At 40.1% G+C, this 17,461-nt stretch overlaps 1 protein-coding gene across 1 annotated transcript in view; it reads left to right on the plus strand.

Moving 5' to 3' along the window:
- Stam2 (signal transducing adaptor molecule 2) overlaps positions 1-17,461 on the plus strand; it is a 49,941-nt gene that overhangs the window by 13,355 nt on the left and 19,125 nt on the right. The window contains exons 2-8 of the mRNA XM_075985213.1: positions 6,266-6,350; positions 7,150-7,225; positions 7,329-7,427; positions 8,550-8,696; positions 10,272-10,341; positions 11,029-11,215; positions 17,048-17,142. Coding sequence (XP_075841328.1) covers positions 6,266-6,350; positions 7,150-7,225; positions 7,329-7,427; positions 8,550-8,696; positions 10,272-10,341; positions 11,029-11,215; positions 17,048-17,142 — 759 coding nt within the window. The remainder of the gene's footprint in view (positions 1-6,265; positions 6,351-7,149; positions 7,226-7,328; positions 7,428-8,549; positions 8,697-10,271; positions 10,342-11,028; positions 11,216-17,047; positions 17,143-17,461) is intronic.

Consider the following 17,461-nt stretch of genomic DNA (forward strand, 5'->3'; position numbering starts at 1 on the left):
TAGTGGCTGACTGCTTTGCTTTTCTGATCAGCGTGAACCCCAATATCTGTCTCTGGGTTTTTATTATTTATGCTACAACCATCTTTGCTTTGGTTCTTAGAAATGTGTATGATTACTTTGGATTATGCTGACATCTTTTATTGACCCCTGTTGTATCTGTGAAGTGATCATAATGTCTGCTTATATTATGTTCAACATTGTGTTTATTTTTTTGTCAGGTAGTTATATCAGTAGACCATCTTGAAGGTCTTGTTATCTTGGTCATAATTTTGATTTTGAAATTTAGATTCTAAAGGACTCTTAAGAAGTGGCCTTTTGTGAATGTATCATGTATTCTGTTCACTTTTTCTTATTGAGTAGGCTGCCACAACAAGATGCCATAGTCTGGGTAACTTAGTAGAAATTAGTTTCTCAGTTCTGGGGACTGCAAGTCCAAGGTTAAAGTGCCATGTCTGGTGAGAGCTCTCCTTGGGTTACAGACAGCAGTTTTCTAGTCTGCAGTGACTCTTCTGGGGAAAAAAAAAAGGCACTCACCTTGTAGCGCCAGGACTTCATCCTTGGGACTTTGCCACATCTCCAAATCCTGCCATACTGGATTTAGGGCGAGTTACATAGGAATTACAGGAGTGAGACAGAGCATTCAGATTTAAAGGCAGACAAGCCCCAGCACTGTATGCTTTGCTAGATCACTGCTGAATTTCATGGAGCTCCACCTTCCTGAGGACCTGTGCTTGAGGTCTTTTCTCTCAGTTCCTGCCTTTTGACTTGTCCACTTGGGCTAGTCTTGGCTTGGCATGTTCGTGCACAAAGTTGGGGCCACCATGTGGCTCGGTCCCCATTTCTCCTTCATCGCTCCTTCAGAGTCCTCAGAATTGCACAGCGTATTTCTCATCTCCCACACTGCTCAGCTCCTACGTTCTGTCTTACTCTAGCGCGGTTTGGTAGAGTAGCAGGTTTCTACCAGATCCTTTGTCCTGTTGGAAGAGAAGACCAGTCAAAATGGATTCTCATTTCAAACAGTAGGAGAAGCCTGAACGACGAATTGTTTGGCGAAGCTCTTCTTTTATATAGTTCGTTTTCTATTACCGATACAGCCTGTTGTATTAAAAGTTTTATGGATAGACTTGGATGCTTTTCCAATCCATGCTGTGAACATAATGGGCTGTGTGGAGGAGACTTTGTTCCTTGTTGGTGTTGAGGGAGTTGGTCTTAGGATATTGTTAGACTCTTTGTGCTCTCTTTCATGGTGTATTTGAGGTTTTCTATGTACAGGAATCAAAGCCTGGTGATGAAGTGTTATGACTTACACCCACCAAACTCCGGTAGTTAGCATTTAGTCCCCAGGCGGGCTCTTTGAGCTTTCCCTCTATGCGCTGGACCTGGGATAATATAAGATGCAGCTCTAGTGCTGGGCAGAGTGGCATGCTGGAGAAGAAAGGCTTTTAATTATAATATTTAAAATTTTTACAGGAGTTTAAAATACTCCTAAGTACATAATTTAAATGTTACTTAGTTCACTTGAAAATGAAGTCCATTTTGGCAGGCCATTATAAAGTCTTCACATTTTATACATTTTAAAAGAATAATTGTCAGGGGCTGGAGAGATGGCTCAGTGGTTAAGAGCACTGCCTGCTCTTCCAAAGGTCCTGAGTTCAATTTCCGACAACCACATGGTGGCTCTCAACCATCTGTAATGAGGTCTGGTGTCCTCTTCTGGCCTGCAGACATACACACAGACAGAATATTGTATACATAATAAATAAATAAATATTAAAAAAATAAAGAAAAAAAGAATAATTGTGAGTCCTATATTTATACAGAGTAAACTAGGCCTGATGGAATATTCACATTAGAATACTTCCATTTCCAATGGGATTCAAATCAAGTAAAGAGTATTTTCTTTCTGTATTTTTGTACTATGGTAGGCTTTTGGGCTGTATCAGAATAAGCTCTGTACCTGTTTGTAGCACATGGCCAAAAATGAAAAAATAATCATGCAAAGTTGTGTTCTAGCAGAATGCGTTAGATCCAAGGTTAAACTTGATCTATTGATTTGTCGAGCAGCATATGTATTATATATAGAGGTAGTCAACAAAGTAGATAACGATAGTGCTAACTTTTCAAATAAATGAGAAAGGATAGATTCTTCTGTGGGATGGTCTTTCTGTACTCTGTGAGTCTGTATTCCTCTCGTTAATAACAAAAGCTGTTTGACCAATAAATACCCAGGCAGGATAAGTTTAAGTGGAACAAACAAGCGAGAACTCAGATGAGGAAGGGCAGAGTCGGGGGAGGTAACAGCCCAGCTGCCGGAGCAGAAAGATGTACTAGATCACAGCTAAAGCCACGAGCCATGTGGCGATACATAAATTAATAGAAATGGGTTAATTTAAAAGTAGGAGCTAGTTATCAATAAGCCTGAGCAATAGGCCAACCAGTTTGTAATTAATATTAAGCTTCTGTGTGATTGTTTTGGGATTGGGTGACTTTTTTGTTTGTTTTTGAGGCAAGGTTTCTCTGTAGCTTTGGAACTTGTTCTGGAACTCACTCTGTAGATCAGGCTGGCCTTGAACTCACAGAGATCTGCCTGCCTTTGCCTCCCAAGTGGTGGAATTACAGGTGTGCACCACCAAGCCTGGCCCTGAGAAAGGACAGATTCTTAATGTTGGAGCTGCTTAACAAATTTTGTGACAGTTTTTATTCCTGGCTTATACTTTATACTAAATAAGATTCAGAATTGCATATGACCAATATACATATAAGTCAAACTCATATGTATATACATATGACAAATATGTATACATATAAGTCAGACTTATATGTAAGAAAGAAATAATATGCATACAAAAGAGAATATGGGTAAATATTTAATTTTTAAGTAATTCAAACTTCATGGCATATTATAAAAAGGAAGAGTGGTCGGTTCTGTCATGGCTTAGGTGAGTAAAACTCTTAGGCAGAGGAAGGCTATTGTAGTATGTGTGATTTAGTCTTCACCCTGAGGATAATGCAACATACATGAGAAGTCCTTTGCCCTCTGAGGCCTTGCCTTCTCCACTTTGTCACCTACATGAGTTCACAAACAGACCTGGAGCCACAGAACCCCAGTACTGTTGCCTTTTGTTGCCACATGATATTGCTGTTGAAGCTCCGTCTTAATTGCTTACCAGTAAAGCTCAGGGTACTCTAGGATTCCGCTAGGGCCAGTTGAGCGTTACTTTAAAGCTCTTTGAGTTTGTGTTCTCGTCTGCAGCTGTGTAGCACGTTGTAGCATCATAGGCTATAGAAGAGCATCCAGCATACACTCGTTCATTCACGGGATGGTGTTGATATCTGCTGCGGGCCTTAGGTACTGTTTGATGTGCTAGAAATAACGATAGAGAACAGGAAATCCTGCTGTAATAGAAGAGGAGGTAAAAGGAACAGACAAAAAATAAGATTTATTCTCTTAAGCAGCCATAGAACGGCCTATGTATGACATCCTACCAATCTTTTTCAAATAGGATTTCCCAGGCTGGCCATGATCTCCCTGCCTCAGTCTCCAGAGTGCTGGAATTATACACAAGTGCTACTATACCTTAAATGGTAAAATTAAATAAAAATTTTTAATCCTTTTCATTTTAATACTTGGTTTATGTGGGGCATGAATATGACCAGTATCCATTGCGTAGCAAAGACACTGAGTACTGGATAGATTTTAAGCCACCCTTTGCTGATTTATTTATTATTTATTTATGCATGTACTCTCTACCTACCTCAGATTGGCATGGAACTCACTTTGTAGCCCAAGATGATCTTGGCTCTTACCCTTCAACTTTAGCCTCAAAGTGCTAGAATTATAGGCATGAGTCACCATGCCTGGCTTACTAGCCACTTCACCTACCTTTTTTAGGGACTCTGGTATTTGTCTGCTTCACCCCCTTCTCTTCCCCTTTCTCTTCCCTCTCTCTTGTGAACATGCACACACATACATAATGGAATATTATGCAACTGTTAAAATAATGGTATAAGATAGTCCCAGAACAGGGAAATGGGCACGGGATCCCACCCGTAACCAAGATGCTATCTGCAGTTGATACCCCCTGCAATGGGAAAATCAGTTTTCTTTACTCCATTGTCACTGGGTGTATCAGCCACACTCCAGGGCAGGCCCTATGCCCAGGAGCCAACATATATAAATTCCTTGGTTTTTGTTTGTTTCTTTTGTAGATGTTGTTCAGTTTTGACCTTTTTTTTTGTCTTTTGCTTGTTTTGTGGGTTTTTGTTTGCTTGTTTGTTTTATTATTTTGAGAGAGAGAGAGAGAGAGAGAGAGAGGCAGAGATAAAGTTGGTTGGGTAAGGAGGTGGAAGGATCTGGAAGGAGTTGGGGGAGGGGAAATATGATCAAAATACATTGCATGAAAAATATTTAGTTAAGAACAACTTTAAAAAATAAAATGTTGGTATAGATGTATATTTATGAACATGGGGCGATTTATTTATAACTGGAAACTTAGCAAAGTTCTCATTAGCCTGTTCATGATGCTGATGACAAATGCTTTGCTGGGTCTTCGTTTCCAGGAAGAGGGGCCATTAGTGCGACTTTGTGTCTCTTCCTCCCTTTCTGTGTTCTCTTCACCTCTGGGGCTCGAAGTATCAAGCCCACAGGACCAGTGCACTTAATGCTCCTACTGGTATCAGAAGTCATGGCATTCTTCGTAATGCTTCTCTTGCTTATAACGTAACTAGTGGGTAAGTGTGAGAGCAGCCAGCTCTTCTTGAACCATCTTACCCGAGTCCTGCCTGAACCACGGGGTACTTTACTTCTCTGTACAGGCTTATTCCTGCAGGGAGAGGTCTGCTCTTGGCTCACGGTAGCAAGCCCATGCACCTAATGCTCTTCAGTGCTGCTGGGGCTCAACCCTGGGGACCTGCACGTGTTAGGCAAGTGTTCCACTACCGAGCTGTGTCCGCAGCCCTTGCTTTGGCTTTTTGAAACAGGCAGCTCACTCTGGCCTGGGACTCCTGAGTACTCCAGGCTGGCCTCCAGACTTCTGCCCTAGAGCTGAGGTCACAGGTCTGCATCAGCACACATGTCACAGGGTTCTTTAAAGAAAGTTCCAGTGATTAGCTGAGGTGAACTGGATTCTATGTGGTTTTCTTTCCTTTGCAAAGTAAAGCTGCCCTCTAAGCCCGGTGCTTTTGTCTTCTATAAATTACTCCTTGTAGAAAAACCTACTCTAGAGTCCCTGCTGTCCTTCCTACTTATTACTGTGGCACCTGGGATGAATGTGTGTGTGCTAGTTTTGAATTATTTATTTAAAAGGTCGTTAAAATCAATCGTTCTCATTTTGGCTACTGAGGATGGAGTCAGGGCCTCAAGCATGTTAGACGAGACCTCTACAACTCTGTTCTGTACTGTCAGCCCATAAAATGTTTATAAATTGTCAGCTTTTGTATTTAGTTATTAGCAAAAAAAGTTGTATGCTTCCCTTCATATTGAAATTTTGTTAAAATTTTATACAGCCTGGATGTGGCAGTTCCTGGTTTAATTTCAGCATTGGGGAGGCTTTTGTAAAAATCATTAGTTTGAAGTCACCTGGACTTGATAGTGAGGTGGTCTCAGGAAAAAGTTAATATAGTTAAGTGCTGTGACTCAGCCATTATTTCTGAAGATGTCCTTAGTCAGATGGGGAATTTAACTTTGCTTTCATCATGAAATATTCCAGATTACATAAAGGACTTTGAGGATAAAACTGGTGTAGTTCATGTCATTATAGTTAAGTTGGCCCTGGCAGCACATGTCTATAATCCCAGTTCTTGGCAGGGCGAGGCTTTTTAAAAATATTTTTTCCTTAAGATTTTTTTTTGCTTTAGATTTATTTGTTTTATATGTATGAGTGTTTTGCTTGCTTGTATGTCTGTGTATTGTGTGCTTCCTGGAACTGGAGTTATAGACAGTCATGAATCACCATGGGGTGCTGGGGATTGAACCCAGGTCCTATGAAGAATAGTGAGTGCTCATAATCACCAATTACCCGAATTCCAGGCCAGCCTGGGTTACAGAGTGAGAGACCCTGCTTAAAAAATAAAAACAGAGCAAGTAAGCAAAAACCCAAACCTCAAAAATAAAACTGAGGTTAGTAGAAGTGTGCTCTTTTCTGAAATTCTTCTGTAGTTCTCTACCTTTGAGTAGAGAAGAGGTAAATTCTTAACTATTGTCCTTCATTGGTATCTTAATGTGTTTTAAAGATATGTTCTAATTTTTATTTACTATATCTTACAGAAAAAGCCACAAACGAGTACAACACCACAGAAGACTGGAGTCTGATTATGGACATCTGTGATAGGGTTGGAAGCACTCCCAATGGGTAAGATGGTCACGGGTAAGCAGCTTGGTTAGCTTGTGTCTAGACAGTGGAAATTGAAAGGACATTGACAGGCTGGTTTTAATGGTAGCATTTATTTAAATTTGCTATGTAACTGCTTACTTAACTAGCTGTTTGGTTCAGGGAGATAGAAATAAAGAGATCAGTGGGCTAGATTTTGTTTTGACTTTGTCCTGAGAAACAAAGGCAGTGTTGGACTGAAAGCCTGATCTGTATTTAGATGTAGATAACTAAAGACTTTGACAGCAGGACTGCCTGCTAACCAGGAATACAGTGGCTATGGGTGGGGGGTGGATTTCCCTGTGAGGTGGACTTTTAGGTAGCCTTTCTAAATACAGTACGAACTTGTGCAAAAGAATGCTTTTGTACAGGACACAGCTAGTGAGCTGCGCCGGTTTTCTCCAGCAGAGGGTGGTTGTGCAGTGTGCTAGCATCCGCTTCCATAGCACATTCACGCGTGTGGGGAGCCTTATAAGACGATGTGTCGCGCTAGCTCTTTTCACGATGAGAGTTTGCTTGTGGACAGCTCAGTCTGTCTGGAGAAATAGCCTTTCTATGGTACAGTTCTCTATGCTGACTAGCTTTGTGGTGAAATGATGTTTCTCTTATTATTGGAATACACAGTTTTATAACATTTGTGAGCCACAGTGTACAAAGTCACAGAGGCTTAATAAAGATGTCTGTAGAATTTTATTTTTAAAGCTGTTAGTAATACCTCGTATTTTTAAAATTTGAATTAAAACTCTCAAACAATTCTTAACTTTCTCCATTTTTTTTTTAGAGCAAAAGATTGTCTGAAAGCCATAATGAAGCGGGTGAACCATAAAGTCCCTCATGTCGCTCTGCAGGCGTTGACTGTGAGTGGATGCCATTTCAGCTGACCCTGTTAAAGTGCTTTCACTTCAGTGACTGAGTCAGAACATTTGATGTTTATGTATTCATTTTTATTTTAATTGATAGCTTCTTGGGGCTTGTGTGGCAAACTGTGGAAAGATATTTCATTTAGAAGTATGTTCCCGTGATTTTGCAACGGAAGCTCGTGCTGTGATAAAAAATAAGGTAAATTTTAAATTAAAAAAGAAGTTTAAGTCATTATACAATAAATGTACTGTGCATTGTTTTAATTCTGTGTAATAAAGTTTCATTACTAATGAAAGCACTATTAAATAGTTAAAGTGCCTTGTCATTGATTTTTGATAGTCATAGCGCCTAGGCTGTTTGTTTTCTTTCATATATATGTGTGTGTGTGCATATATGTGAATATACAAGGTATCCATCTTGTATATCCATATTCATGTATATGTATATACATATACACATATACATACACACACACACACATATATATTATGGGTATGAACTCATCTTGGCTAAGGCCTGGTCACTGCTTTGACCATTTTTTGTGTAGACCGCCTTGTTTATTTTTAACTATTCTTGAAGCTTGACTTTGTCAGGGTCATACAGATAGAAAGTGGTGTAGTTGGGATTCAGATCTGGGTGCCTGTGACTCTTGACTCCAGACTTTGCCACTGTTCTGTACTGACTTCCACTGGAGTTGGTGAAGAAAGGGAAGCTTCATGTAAGAGCAGAGTGGGTGCCCCTTCTCTGCAACACAAATTCTGAAACACTATTCCTCAGGTTGATGTGAAAATCCTAATCTCATAGTGAGTATGTTGAGATAACAGAGCGAATAGCCTTTAGTACACAGAAGTCTTTTGAGTAAGAAGTATTCTAAAAAGGTGATTTTTTTTTTCCATGAAGCTATTCTATCTGAAAATGTGAATAAGAGCCTGTCAGTTGCTCAGCTAGTTCAGAACTTACTGCTCTTAGCTGGTGTTTATATTCTTAAAGAGAAATTCAGTGGTGATTCTCTGTTAATAAAGTTCAATTGTTTTCATTTATTTTTTGAGTGTATGTGTGTGCATGTGCTTACTTGTTCATACCACAGTGTTTGTGGAGCTTAGAGAACAGCCGTGGGAGTTGCTTCTCTCCCTTGACAGTGTGGTCATGGGGTCAAACTCAGATGCCAAGCTTGGCAGCAAGCACTTTTATCTGCCAAACTATCTTGCCAGCTCGCTTATTAACTTAAGTCCTTACTTTAGCTACATGGGAGTTTTTTGTTTGTGTTTATCTTTTTATTTTTTTGGTTGCTTTATTCCTTTTTCTTTGCCACTTTAAAAGGCTCATCCTAAAGTCTGTGAGAAACTGAAATCTCTAATGGTGGAATGGGCAGAAGAATTTCAGAAGGACCCCCAGTGTAGTCTGATAGCTGCAACTATTAAATCTATGAAAGAAGAAGGAGTGACTTTTCCTGCAGCAGGGTCCCAGGTGAGAGGCTCATCCAGACCGTGGTTTTCCTCTGCAGAGCTCATAGAAAAGCCAGCAGGGAATGTGAGTTGGTGTGCGTGCGTGCGTGCGTGCGTGCGTGTGTGTGTGTGTGTGTGTGTGTGTGTGTGTGTGAAAGCAAGGGAGTAGGATAGTGGCGGTCAGAGGACGACTGTGGGGTTGGTCTCCTCCTTCCACTATGTGGGTCCTGAGGATATAACTTCCACCAGGCTTACACCTGTCAGGCTGGGCGGCAGGTAAACACCTGCTGAGCCATCTTGCTCTTAGCAAGGAATATCTTATTGTCTGCATCCCTTGAGAGCCTACTTATTGTAGTACTTACATAGTATACGTTTAGTAGACATCTCGTTTTTCAATAATTTTCTTCTACATATCAGAAATTTCAGAAGTAAAAATATAAATAATACAGCTAGTGCTCCTCTAAAGTCTGGAATCTTGTGAGAAATATAGGATGTTCCGGTCAACCTTCTGTTTAAGAAATAATGATAAGGAGCTAGAGAGATGATCCATGGGCAAAATGCTTGCTTTTTTGTTTTTTGTTTTTTTGGGGGGGTACATACCTGATATGGCCTGAGTTCAGTTCCAGGAACCCATGTAAAAATGGAAGACAAGAACCAGCTCACAAAGTTATCTTCTGACTAACACACTAGCACACATGCACCCTCAACCCACAAGTTAAATGTTTAAGAAGAAATTTATGGTAAATTTGAAAGAAGGCCATATACGTAGAACAAATTACTACTGGCTGATGGATGATGACTAGATGTTGTCTTAGCACCAAGAAGAAAGCAGGACTACAGATTCAGACAGTGAGGACATAGAGAGGAAGAATTTTGAGATTTGAATGTGTTGTGTTAGATAGGGTGGAAATAGAAGAGATGGTGGGAAGGGCTGCTGTGGACAGATTCGTGGAGTTGAGCATGGCCTGTTAACAAGTGAGCATGCTTGGTAGAGCTGCAAGACTGGGACTCGTCTGGAGAGGTAAGGGTGGCTGAGTATTCTGGGGAGTCATAAAGAGCAGGCAGTCTGTCCTTCTGCGTGTCATTCTCAAAAATGGGTGTTAAAGAACTGTTGGTGTCCAGAGTCCTGGACACCTGTCTTAGGCGCCATCAAACTCAACAGGACCCTCTCCAGTCTTCTGCTGAGTCTGCAAGGTTGCTCCTCTCCAACCATGGGTATTCTTTTCCTGTCAGAGCTCTGAGCTAGTAGCTAGCACCCGAGTGCCTCTCCCTGAATAAGAGACCTTCAGCAGTTGAGGCCAGGAAGAGGTATCTGTTTGTTCTGTAAAAATCGTCGGTACTTCCTTTATGCCCAGTTCTGTCAGATACTTAGATTGATGTAAAATATTAGTCATCTTGTGTGTTTATAATGTTTTCTTGAAAATTGATGTTTAGTGTTACTGTTTAAAACAATTGCTTAAATGATCATGAAGAACCTCACTTTTAAGTGGAGCTCAGTTGTCAGTATTATCAGTGTTTTAATTAGCATTGCATGTAATTATAGAGCTTGTGCTTCTTTGAAAGGATAGTTGTGCTCATTTTACTCGTACGCTTGCAGACTGTCGCGGCTGCTGCCAAAAACGGTGCATCATTGAACAAAAACAAAGAAGACGAGGACATAGCTAAAGGTAAATGATAAAACGCGATAATTTGTGCTGCTCAAAATAGCTTTACCAAGATATTTTCCTGAAAGAGAAATTATAAAAAGACTATAGACTTAGTTCTACCTCAAATCTAAAAGCTGTAGGGTCTTAAAAGTCAGGAAAACCAGTGACATGACACAAGATGAGTCTAATTCATTTTATTTTTCAGTAACATATATTTAATGTTCTACCTTTAGAGAGTTACATTTCACCTTTTCTTAATGCCAAAGTTATGACTCAAGCACAGAAATATGTTCGTGGTTTGTCCTATATGGAAAGCTACCCATATTATAATGTCACAATCTGTTTGCTATAAAAATAATAGCTGCTGTATATTACAGGCTGTGATAATAAGGCATGAGCAGAAATGTTATTTTAAAAATGTTATGTGTCTCTGTCCCCTCGTGAATTTAACCACTTAGCATTTGTTTGGACAGGCTTGATGGCATATACCCAGAGTCCCAGCATCTGCGAGGTGGAGATGAGTACCAGGAGTTAAAGGCCACTCTCAGCTACTTAGGGAGTTCAAGACTAGATGAGACCCTGTCTCAATAAAATGAAAATGCTTGCTTGATTTATTGCTAAGTATAAAATTGTTATCTAATATTTTAAAACATCTTTAGATGTTACAATTAATTCTGGATATGTTTCCTATTTAATTTTTCCAACTAGCTATTGAACTGTCATTGCAAGAGCAAAAGCAGCAGCATGCAGAGACAAAGTCTTTGTATCCGCCTGTAGACATTCAGTTAAATAATAAGACTGCGCAGAGAGTCAGAGCTTTATACGACTTTGAAGCTGTTGAGGACAATGAGCTCACCTTTAAACATGGTGAAATTATCACCATTTTGGATGACAGGTATGTTTTATATGTCTATTTGTGGAACATTCTAAAAACAGTATAGTATCTTTAGCTGAGAACCAGGAGTATTTAGGTTTTTACTTTTAGTCAAATAATCCGGTCTTCTCTTACTTGTTTCTTGAAGATTAGACTAGGTAATGAGAACCTTGATGAGAGCCGTCGAAAGTCATGCTCCATCAAAAGTCTTCACATACAGCTGCTCTATTCCTCCCACAATTCCTTTATCTTTTAAAATTTTAAGGAATAAAATAGATTGATCTGTCTTGAGCCTAAATTCCGTTCTTTGGTTTGTTTTTTGTCTTGAGACAGGTTCTCACCGGGTAGCCTAGGCTGTCCTGGCCTCTAAGGCCTCCAGTCTCAGTTTTCCAAATGTTGAGGTTCTAGAGAGTGCAGACGTGTCTCTCTCTCTCTCTCTCTCTCTCTCTCTCTCTCTCTCTCTCTCTCTCTCTCTCTCTCTCTCTGTGTGTGTGTGTGTGTGTGTGTGTGTGTGTGTGTGTGTGTGTGAGCTTTACTTTTAAGACAAGGTGACTTGGTCTGCTGAGTTGGCTCAGTGGTCGGAGCTCTAGTCTTATGACCTGAGTTTAGTCCTTTGGACCCACATGCTGGAGGGAGAACTGCCTCCTGTAGGCTGTCCCCTGACCTTCCCGCACACATACACAAATAGATAAATAAATGTAATAGCTCTTTCAAGTTGACGAAACTTTGCAGCAGTGAGACCAGACAGCTGTGAACAGAGTTGGCATGTGTACCTGCTTTCCATTCTAAATAACACATTGAGGATACTAGTCAAGGAAAGATAGGTAGTTTTCATTTTTAAGTAAACTTATTTGTGCACATGCATGCATGAATGTGCCCCCCCCCCCACTACCACCACTGTGTGCACGTGGAAGTCAGGACAGTTTGCAAGAAACAACCTTCTACCATGTGGGTTCTGGGATCGAACTCAAGCTGTATGCTTGACTTTAACCTGCTGAGCCATCTTGCTGGCCCTAGTCTAGCCTGTTTTTAAGTGGATAGATACATATGGTTTTGCTTTGCTGCTGTAAGTATTTATAGAGAAAATGTTATGTAATAGACAATTTATAATAAAAAATGAATGAGGACACAGTTCTGTTTTTGTGAAACTTAAGGGAGTTAAAATAACTGTGTAGACAATGATATGCAGGACAGAACCTGGTGATACCATGACTCAGGCCACAGAGAATCAGTCTACATTTGGTGTAGATTTGTGGTTTAGGAGGCCTCCTCAGGGACCACTTTACTTCAGATGAATCTTAATGGCAATTTTTTGTTGTTGTTCCATGTTTTTCATTGCCAAAGACTGAACCCAAGCCTCATATAGTCAGAGTAGTGTTTTGCTACTGTGTTGTATCCCTAGCTCCTTGGGTTGACTTTGAAAAAGTTTGTAAGATACTGAAAGGAGTCTGAGCATTAAATGGAAGGGTTGATTAAAAAGTAAAAATGAAACTTTAAGAAAAAGATTGGAGCTGGATGTGGTAGTGCACACCTTTAGTTCTAGTACCTGGGAGGCAGAGGCAGGCAGATTTCTGTGATTTCAAGGCCAGTCTGGTCTGCAGAACCAATTCTGGGATAGCTAGAGCTACACAAAAAAACCCTGTTTTGAAAAACAAAAAGGAAGAAAAAAACAAAGAAAGAAATGGAGATGATTGGGATATCACTGCAGTTCTGGGTTTATTGCTTAATTGTTCATGGTAGACATAGTGTTCTCTTTTGTTCTTGTTTTTTTGTTTTCTGAGACAAGGTTTCTCTGTGTAAGAGTCCTGGCTGTCTTGGAACTCTCTTTGTAGAATTCTCAAATCCACTGAGATCTGCCTGCTTCTGCCTTCCAAGTGCTGGGATTAAAGGCGTGAGCCATCACCACCCACCTAGACATAGTGTTCTTCATGGTGACTCTACTCATCACCACCTGACTGGACATAGTGTTCTTCGTGGTGACTTTACTCATCACCACCTGACTGGACATAGTATTCTTTGTTGTGACTCTACTCATCACCGCCCGACTAGACATAGTGTTCTTCGTGGTGACATTACTCAACACCGCCTGACTGGACATAGTGTTCTTCGTGGTGACATTACTCATCAAGGACACTGCTTCCTTTTGCCATTGTCACTACAAAAGCCATCAGGAAAGTTGTCTTGGGTAGTGTTCATATCTGAAGAGAAAGGCTGAAGTTTTTCTTGATTCTGAGACTTAAACGTATTTATTCCTTATGGGGAGTGGGGCACGTGTGTGCTGTGTCACATTTGTAGTGGTCAGAGGACAACTTTCCTTCCACCATGTGGGCCCTAGGGGTCAAACTCAGGTTGTCAGGCTTGGGAAGTGCCTTTAACTGAGCTATATTGCCAGTCCAAGACCTAGAACTAGATTGGAGAACCTTAATCTCTCTTTTAAATCTTAGAATAAAAAGGTAGGTTTTTATCTGTGTGTTTTATTTTCTTGTTTTTCCATCACGACTGTAAGAAAATGTCATTTTTATTTCAACAGCCTAATTTCTCTTTTGTCTTGACAAGTGTCAGCTTAATCTTCAGAAGGGAACTCTTTCAGTTGCTTTTCTCTGCTGTAGCCTGACAGATACAAGTGGGGAAGCTCCCCCCCAAAGAGTGAAGAAATTAGCATATATAATATCTCAGAACTATTGGAACTATTGATACATCATTTTCTGATCTTAAGAATTTAGGCAATAGATAGCTCTTTTATATCTTCTCGAAACTCCGTAAATGAAATGTTCCAGAATCTCGGAGATTAATTGATCATTAATCCTAAAATTCTTTCTTAGTGGGCACCTCAGTGTTAAGAGTTTGTGCCTAGAGGCTGAAGAGATGGCTCAGTGGTTAGGAGCACTGACTGCTCTTCCAGAGGACCTGGGTTCAATTCTTGACATCCATAGGGCAGCTTTCAACTGTCTGTAATTCCAGTTTCAGGAGATCTGACACCTTTACACCAATTCACATAAAATAAAGTTAAATTAATTATTAAGAAAAAAGAAAAAGAGTTTGTGCCTAGCATTAAAAGAGCTTCAGCTGTGGTGTCTAGTCCTACCAAACAGAAAAACAAACAAACAAACAAAAACATCCTTAAGAATGGCGGTCAGCACATGAAATTTCTATTAAGTAGGAAAAAAGGGATAACTATGACTGTCCATGTGGAAAGTCCAAGACAGTCAGTGGGCAGACTATTAATAAACAGCTAAGTTTATGTTAGGGTTATTAGATATAAACTTAATATACAAAATCAGTGGTATATTTAGAAAATGTAGTAAAAAAGATATCATTCACAATAGTAACAAAATTTGCCCTCAGCAGTTATGAGGATTAAGTGCTTTTGCAGGGAGCCTGGGTTTGGTTCACTGATCCAACATGGCAGCTCACAACCATCTGTGACTCCCGTTTCCGGGAGTGCAGCACCTCTTCTGACCTCTTCGGGCTCCTGCGTGCGTGTGCTGCACATACATAACACTCAACACACATGCTTACGTGTAAAATAAAATAAATACTTTTAGATTTTTATAAGTGATATAGTACAAAGGTACTTAAGCCCTTTATGGAGAAACTATAAGTACTTTGAAAGTTAAGAAATAATAAAAATATATTTATAAATGTACAAAAGGAAAGAGATATACCTGATATAAAAAGATGAATCTTAATATTGTAAAGATTTAGGTTTTCTCATATCACATAAGTCAACTGGATTTCCAATTAAACTCCTTTTGAAATTCTTTTTCCCAAAGAATTTGAAAAATGCTTGTATTTTAATAAGGAAATATGAAGGTCTGCAATAAATGAAATAAGATGACAACAGGAGGGGCGTGGACTCTTCATGGATGCATTGGACAGAAATTAGTCACTTCCTAGGCAGATGACATAAAATTGAAAACTTATACATTGTTATACAGCTTTTTTCTTACTAGTTTTAGACCATGAATGACTATAAGTAAGTGAAACCCAGGAAAAAACCCTGTAGATACTGAATTCCTCTCCTGACTATTGTAATGAAGTAAGATTCTGAAATAGGCTTATGAACAGATACAGCTGCTGTTTGACAGTTAGGGAGGGCTCACAAATTCTTCTTTTTTTTTTTCAAGGATGAACTTTTAATTATTTCTGCTAGATTGATTAGCTATTCATCTAATAAAATGAAGTTTGATTTACACAGTACTTTATGTTTGACTTCACATAAGTTAGTGACCTGTACATGGGAGATGGACAAATATGAAAATCTCAACTATCAGGCAAATCTGTGGGAGAACAGACTTAGTAATACAGGGCAGAGAAAGATAACATGTAAAACGGAGAAAAGATTGCTGAGTCAGTTTGAGAGCGGGGATGGGCTGAATTCAGACAAGCTGCTGCTATTCTGAGTGCATAGAGAACTACAGTCCTTGAAAAAATGTCCGTGAGCCAGCAGGACAAGCTAAAGGGCAAGGAGAAGAGCAGTCTGTGGAAGAGGCCATAGGCGGTGCTTGGACAGTGCAGGTGAGGTGTCAGGCGCAGGCGTGGACAGTTACCAAGCACAGGAGAAAATGACTTCCTCACGTGCATCTTGGGAGAGAAGGAACGCATACTCTCTCTGTCTTTTCTAACGAACATTTGACATATCTGTAAAACTGAGCATGCTTATATCCATGAGCCAGTAAGCTGTTTGTGTTGTCTCCCTCTCCCCCCATTCTCCCATTTTGGGGAGACAGGGTTTCATTGTTTTGCCATTTTGTCCAGACTGGCCTTGAACTCCTGGGCTCATGTGATCCTTTCCAGGTAGTAAGAACTATAGGCATATGCATCACACCTAGCTTGCAGGAACCTAGAATAGTTGTTCCTTATGGGCCTTCTAATCCAGAATTGTTGCTATTCAGTCTTTTGTTTGTTTTTTGAGACAGGGTTTATCTGTGTACCCCTGGCTGTCTGGGAACTCACCCTATAGACCAGGCTGGCCTCAAATTCAGGGATCCACCTGAGTCTGCCTCTTGAGTGCTGGGATTAAAGGTGTGCACCACCACCACCCTGCACTATTCAGTCTTTTTATTGTTGAGAGATTGGGAATGACCTGGAATGACCTAAAAAGTCCATCTTCACAGAAATGAGTAAATTAAATATAATGTGTACTTCAATAGAACTTTGAAAGGAATGAGCAGGTTCCAGAAGTAGTAATCTATAAAGTTTTAAAAACTTTTAAAAAACTAAAATCTAACAGTAGTAAACTAAAAGGCGCTCTGTGGAGTAACACATGTCTCCATTTGAGTGTTGTTTAGCTGTCTGCTTGTGAAAGGGTGGAAAATAGGTGGGGGGAGCTGCTGTCTAGCTTGGATGCTGCTACTGTAGATGGAAGGATTTTGGCTTGGGGCTTAGTCATGGAAAATTGCTTTAAAATTTAGTAAGGGGATATAGATTTTCTTTGATTTGTACTTTTTTAAAAATATCTTTTCATTAATTTGATTTTTTTTTTGTTTTTTGTTTTTTGGTTTTTTTTTGGTTTTTTTCGAGACAGGGTTTCTCTGTGGCTTTAGAGCCTGCCCTGGAACTAGCTCTTGTAGACCAGGCTGGTCTCGAACTCACAGAGATCCGCCTGCCTCTGCCTCCCAAGTGCTGGGATTAAAGGCGTGCGCCACCATCGCCCGGCATCTTTTCATTAATTTGGGAAGAAAATTATTTCTGCTGTGACCGTGCAGGTATTACAGGCATACCCCACTGTGCTTCTCTAAGAGAACAGCTTGTACAGCTAGATGTGAACTAAGGTGTAAAGTACGACAACTGTTTTCAGTTTCCCGTTGACAGGATGCAGAGCCAATGACCGTTTTCCTGCTCTGTTTTCAGTGATGCCAATTGGTGGAAAGGAGAGAGCCACAGAGGAATAGGACTCTTCCCCTCTAACTTTGTCACGACTAACTTAAACACAGAGCCTGAGCCAGGTGAGTTAACAAAGGGTCCTGCTTTCTCAGAGACACCTCAGTCTGTTGAAATTGTTTTCCCTTGACTTGTATTATTGACACTGAAGAGTGGATGAGAGCTGGGCGCGGCAGCCACACCTTAATCCTGGTACTTAAGAGGAAGAGGCAGGCAGATCTCTAAGTTCATGAACTACATAGATAGTGAGTTCTGGGCCAGCCAGGGGCAAACGAAGAAGAGAAAAGAAAAAGAGGAGTAGTATTTAGTATTTACTTTCCTTTTAATTGTTTGTCTATAGGTTTTGCAATGTAATTTAACTAGATTAAGGAACTAATTTGGCTC

This window comes from Microtus pennsylvanicus, chromosome 9 (genome assembly GCF_037038515.1).
Source record: "Microtus pennsylvanicus isolate mMicPen1 chromosome 9, mMicPen1.hap1, whole genome shotgun sequence".
NCBI lineage: Eukaryota > Metazoa > Chordata > Mammalia > Rodentia > Cricetidae > Microtus > Microtus pennsylvanicus.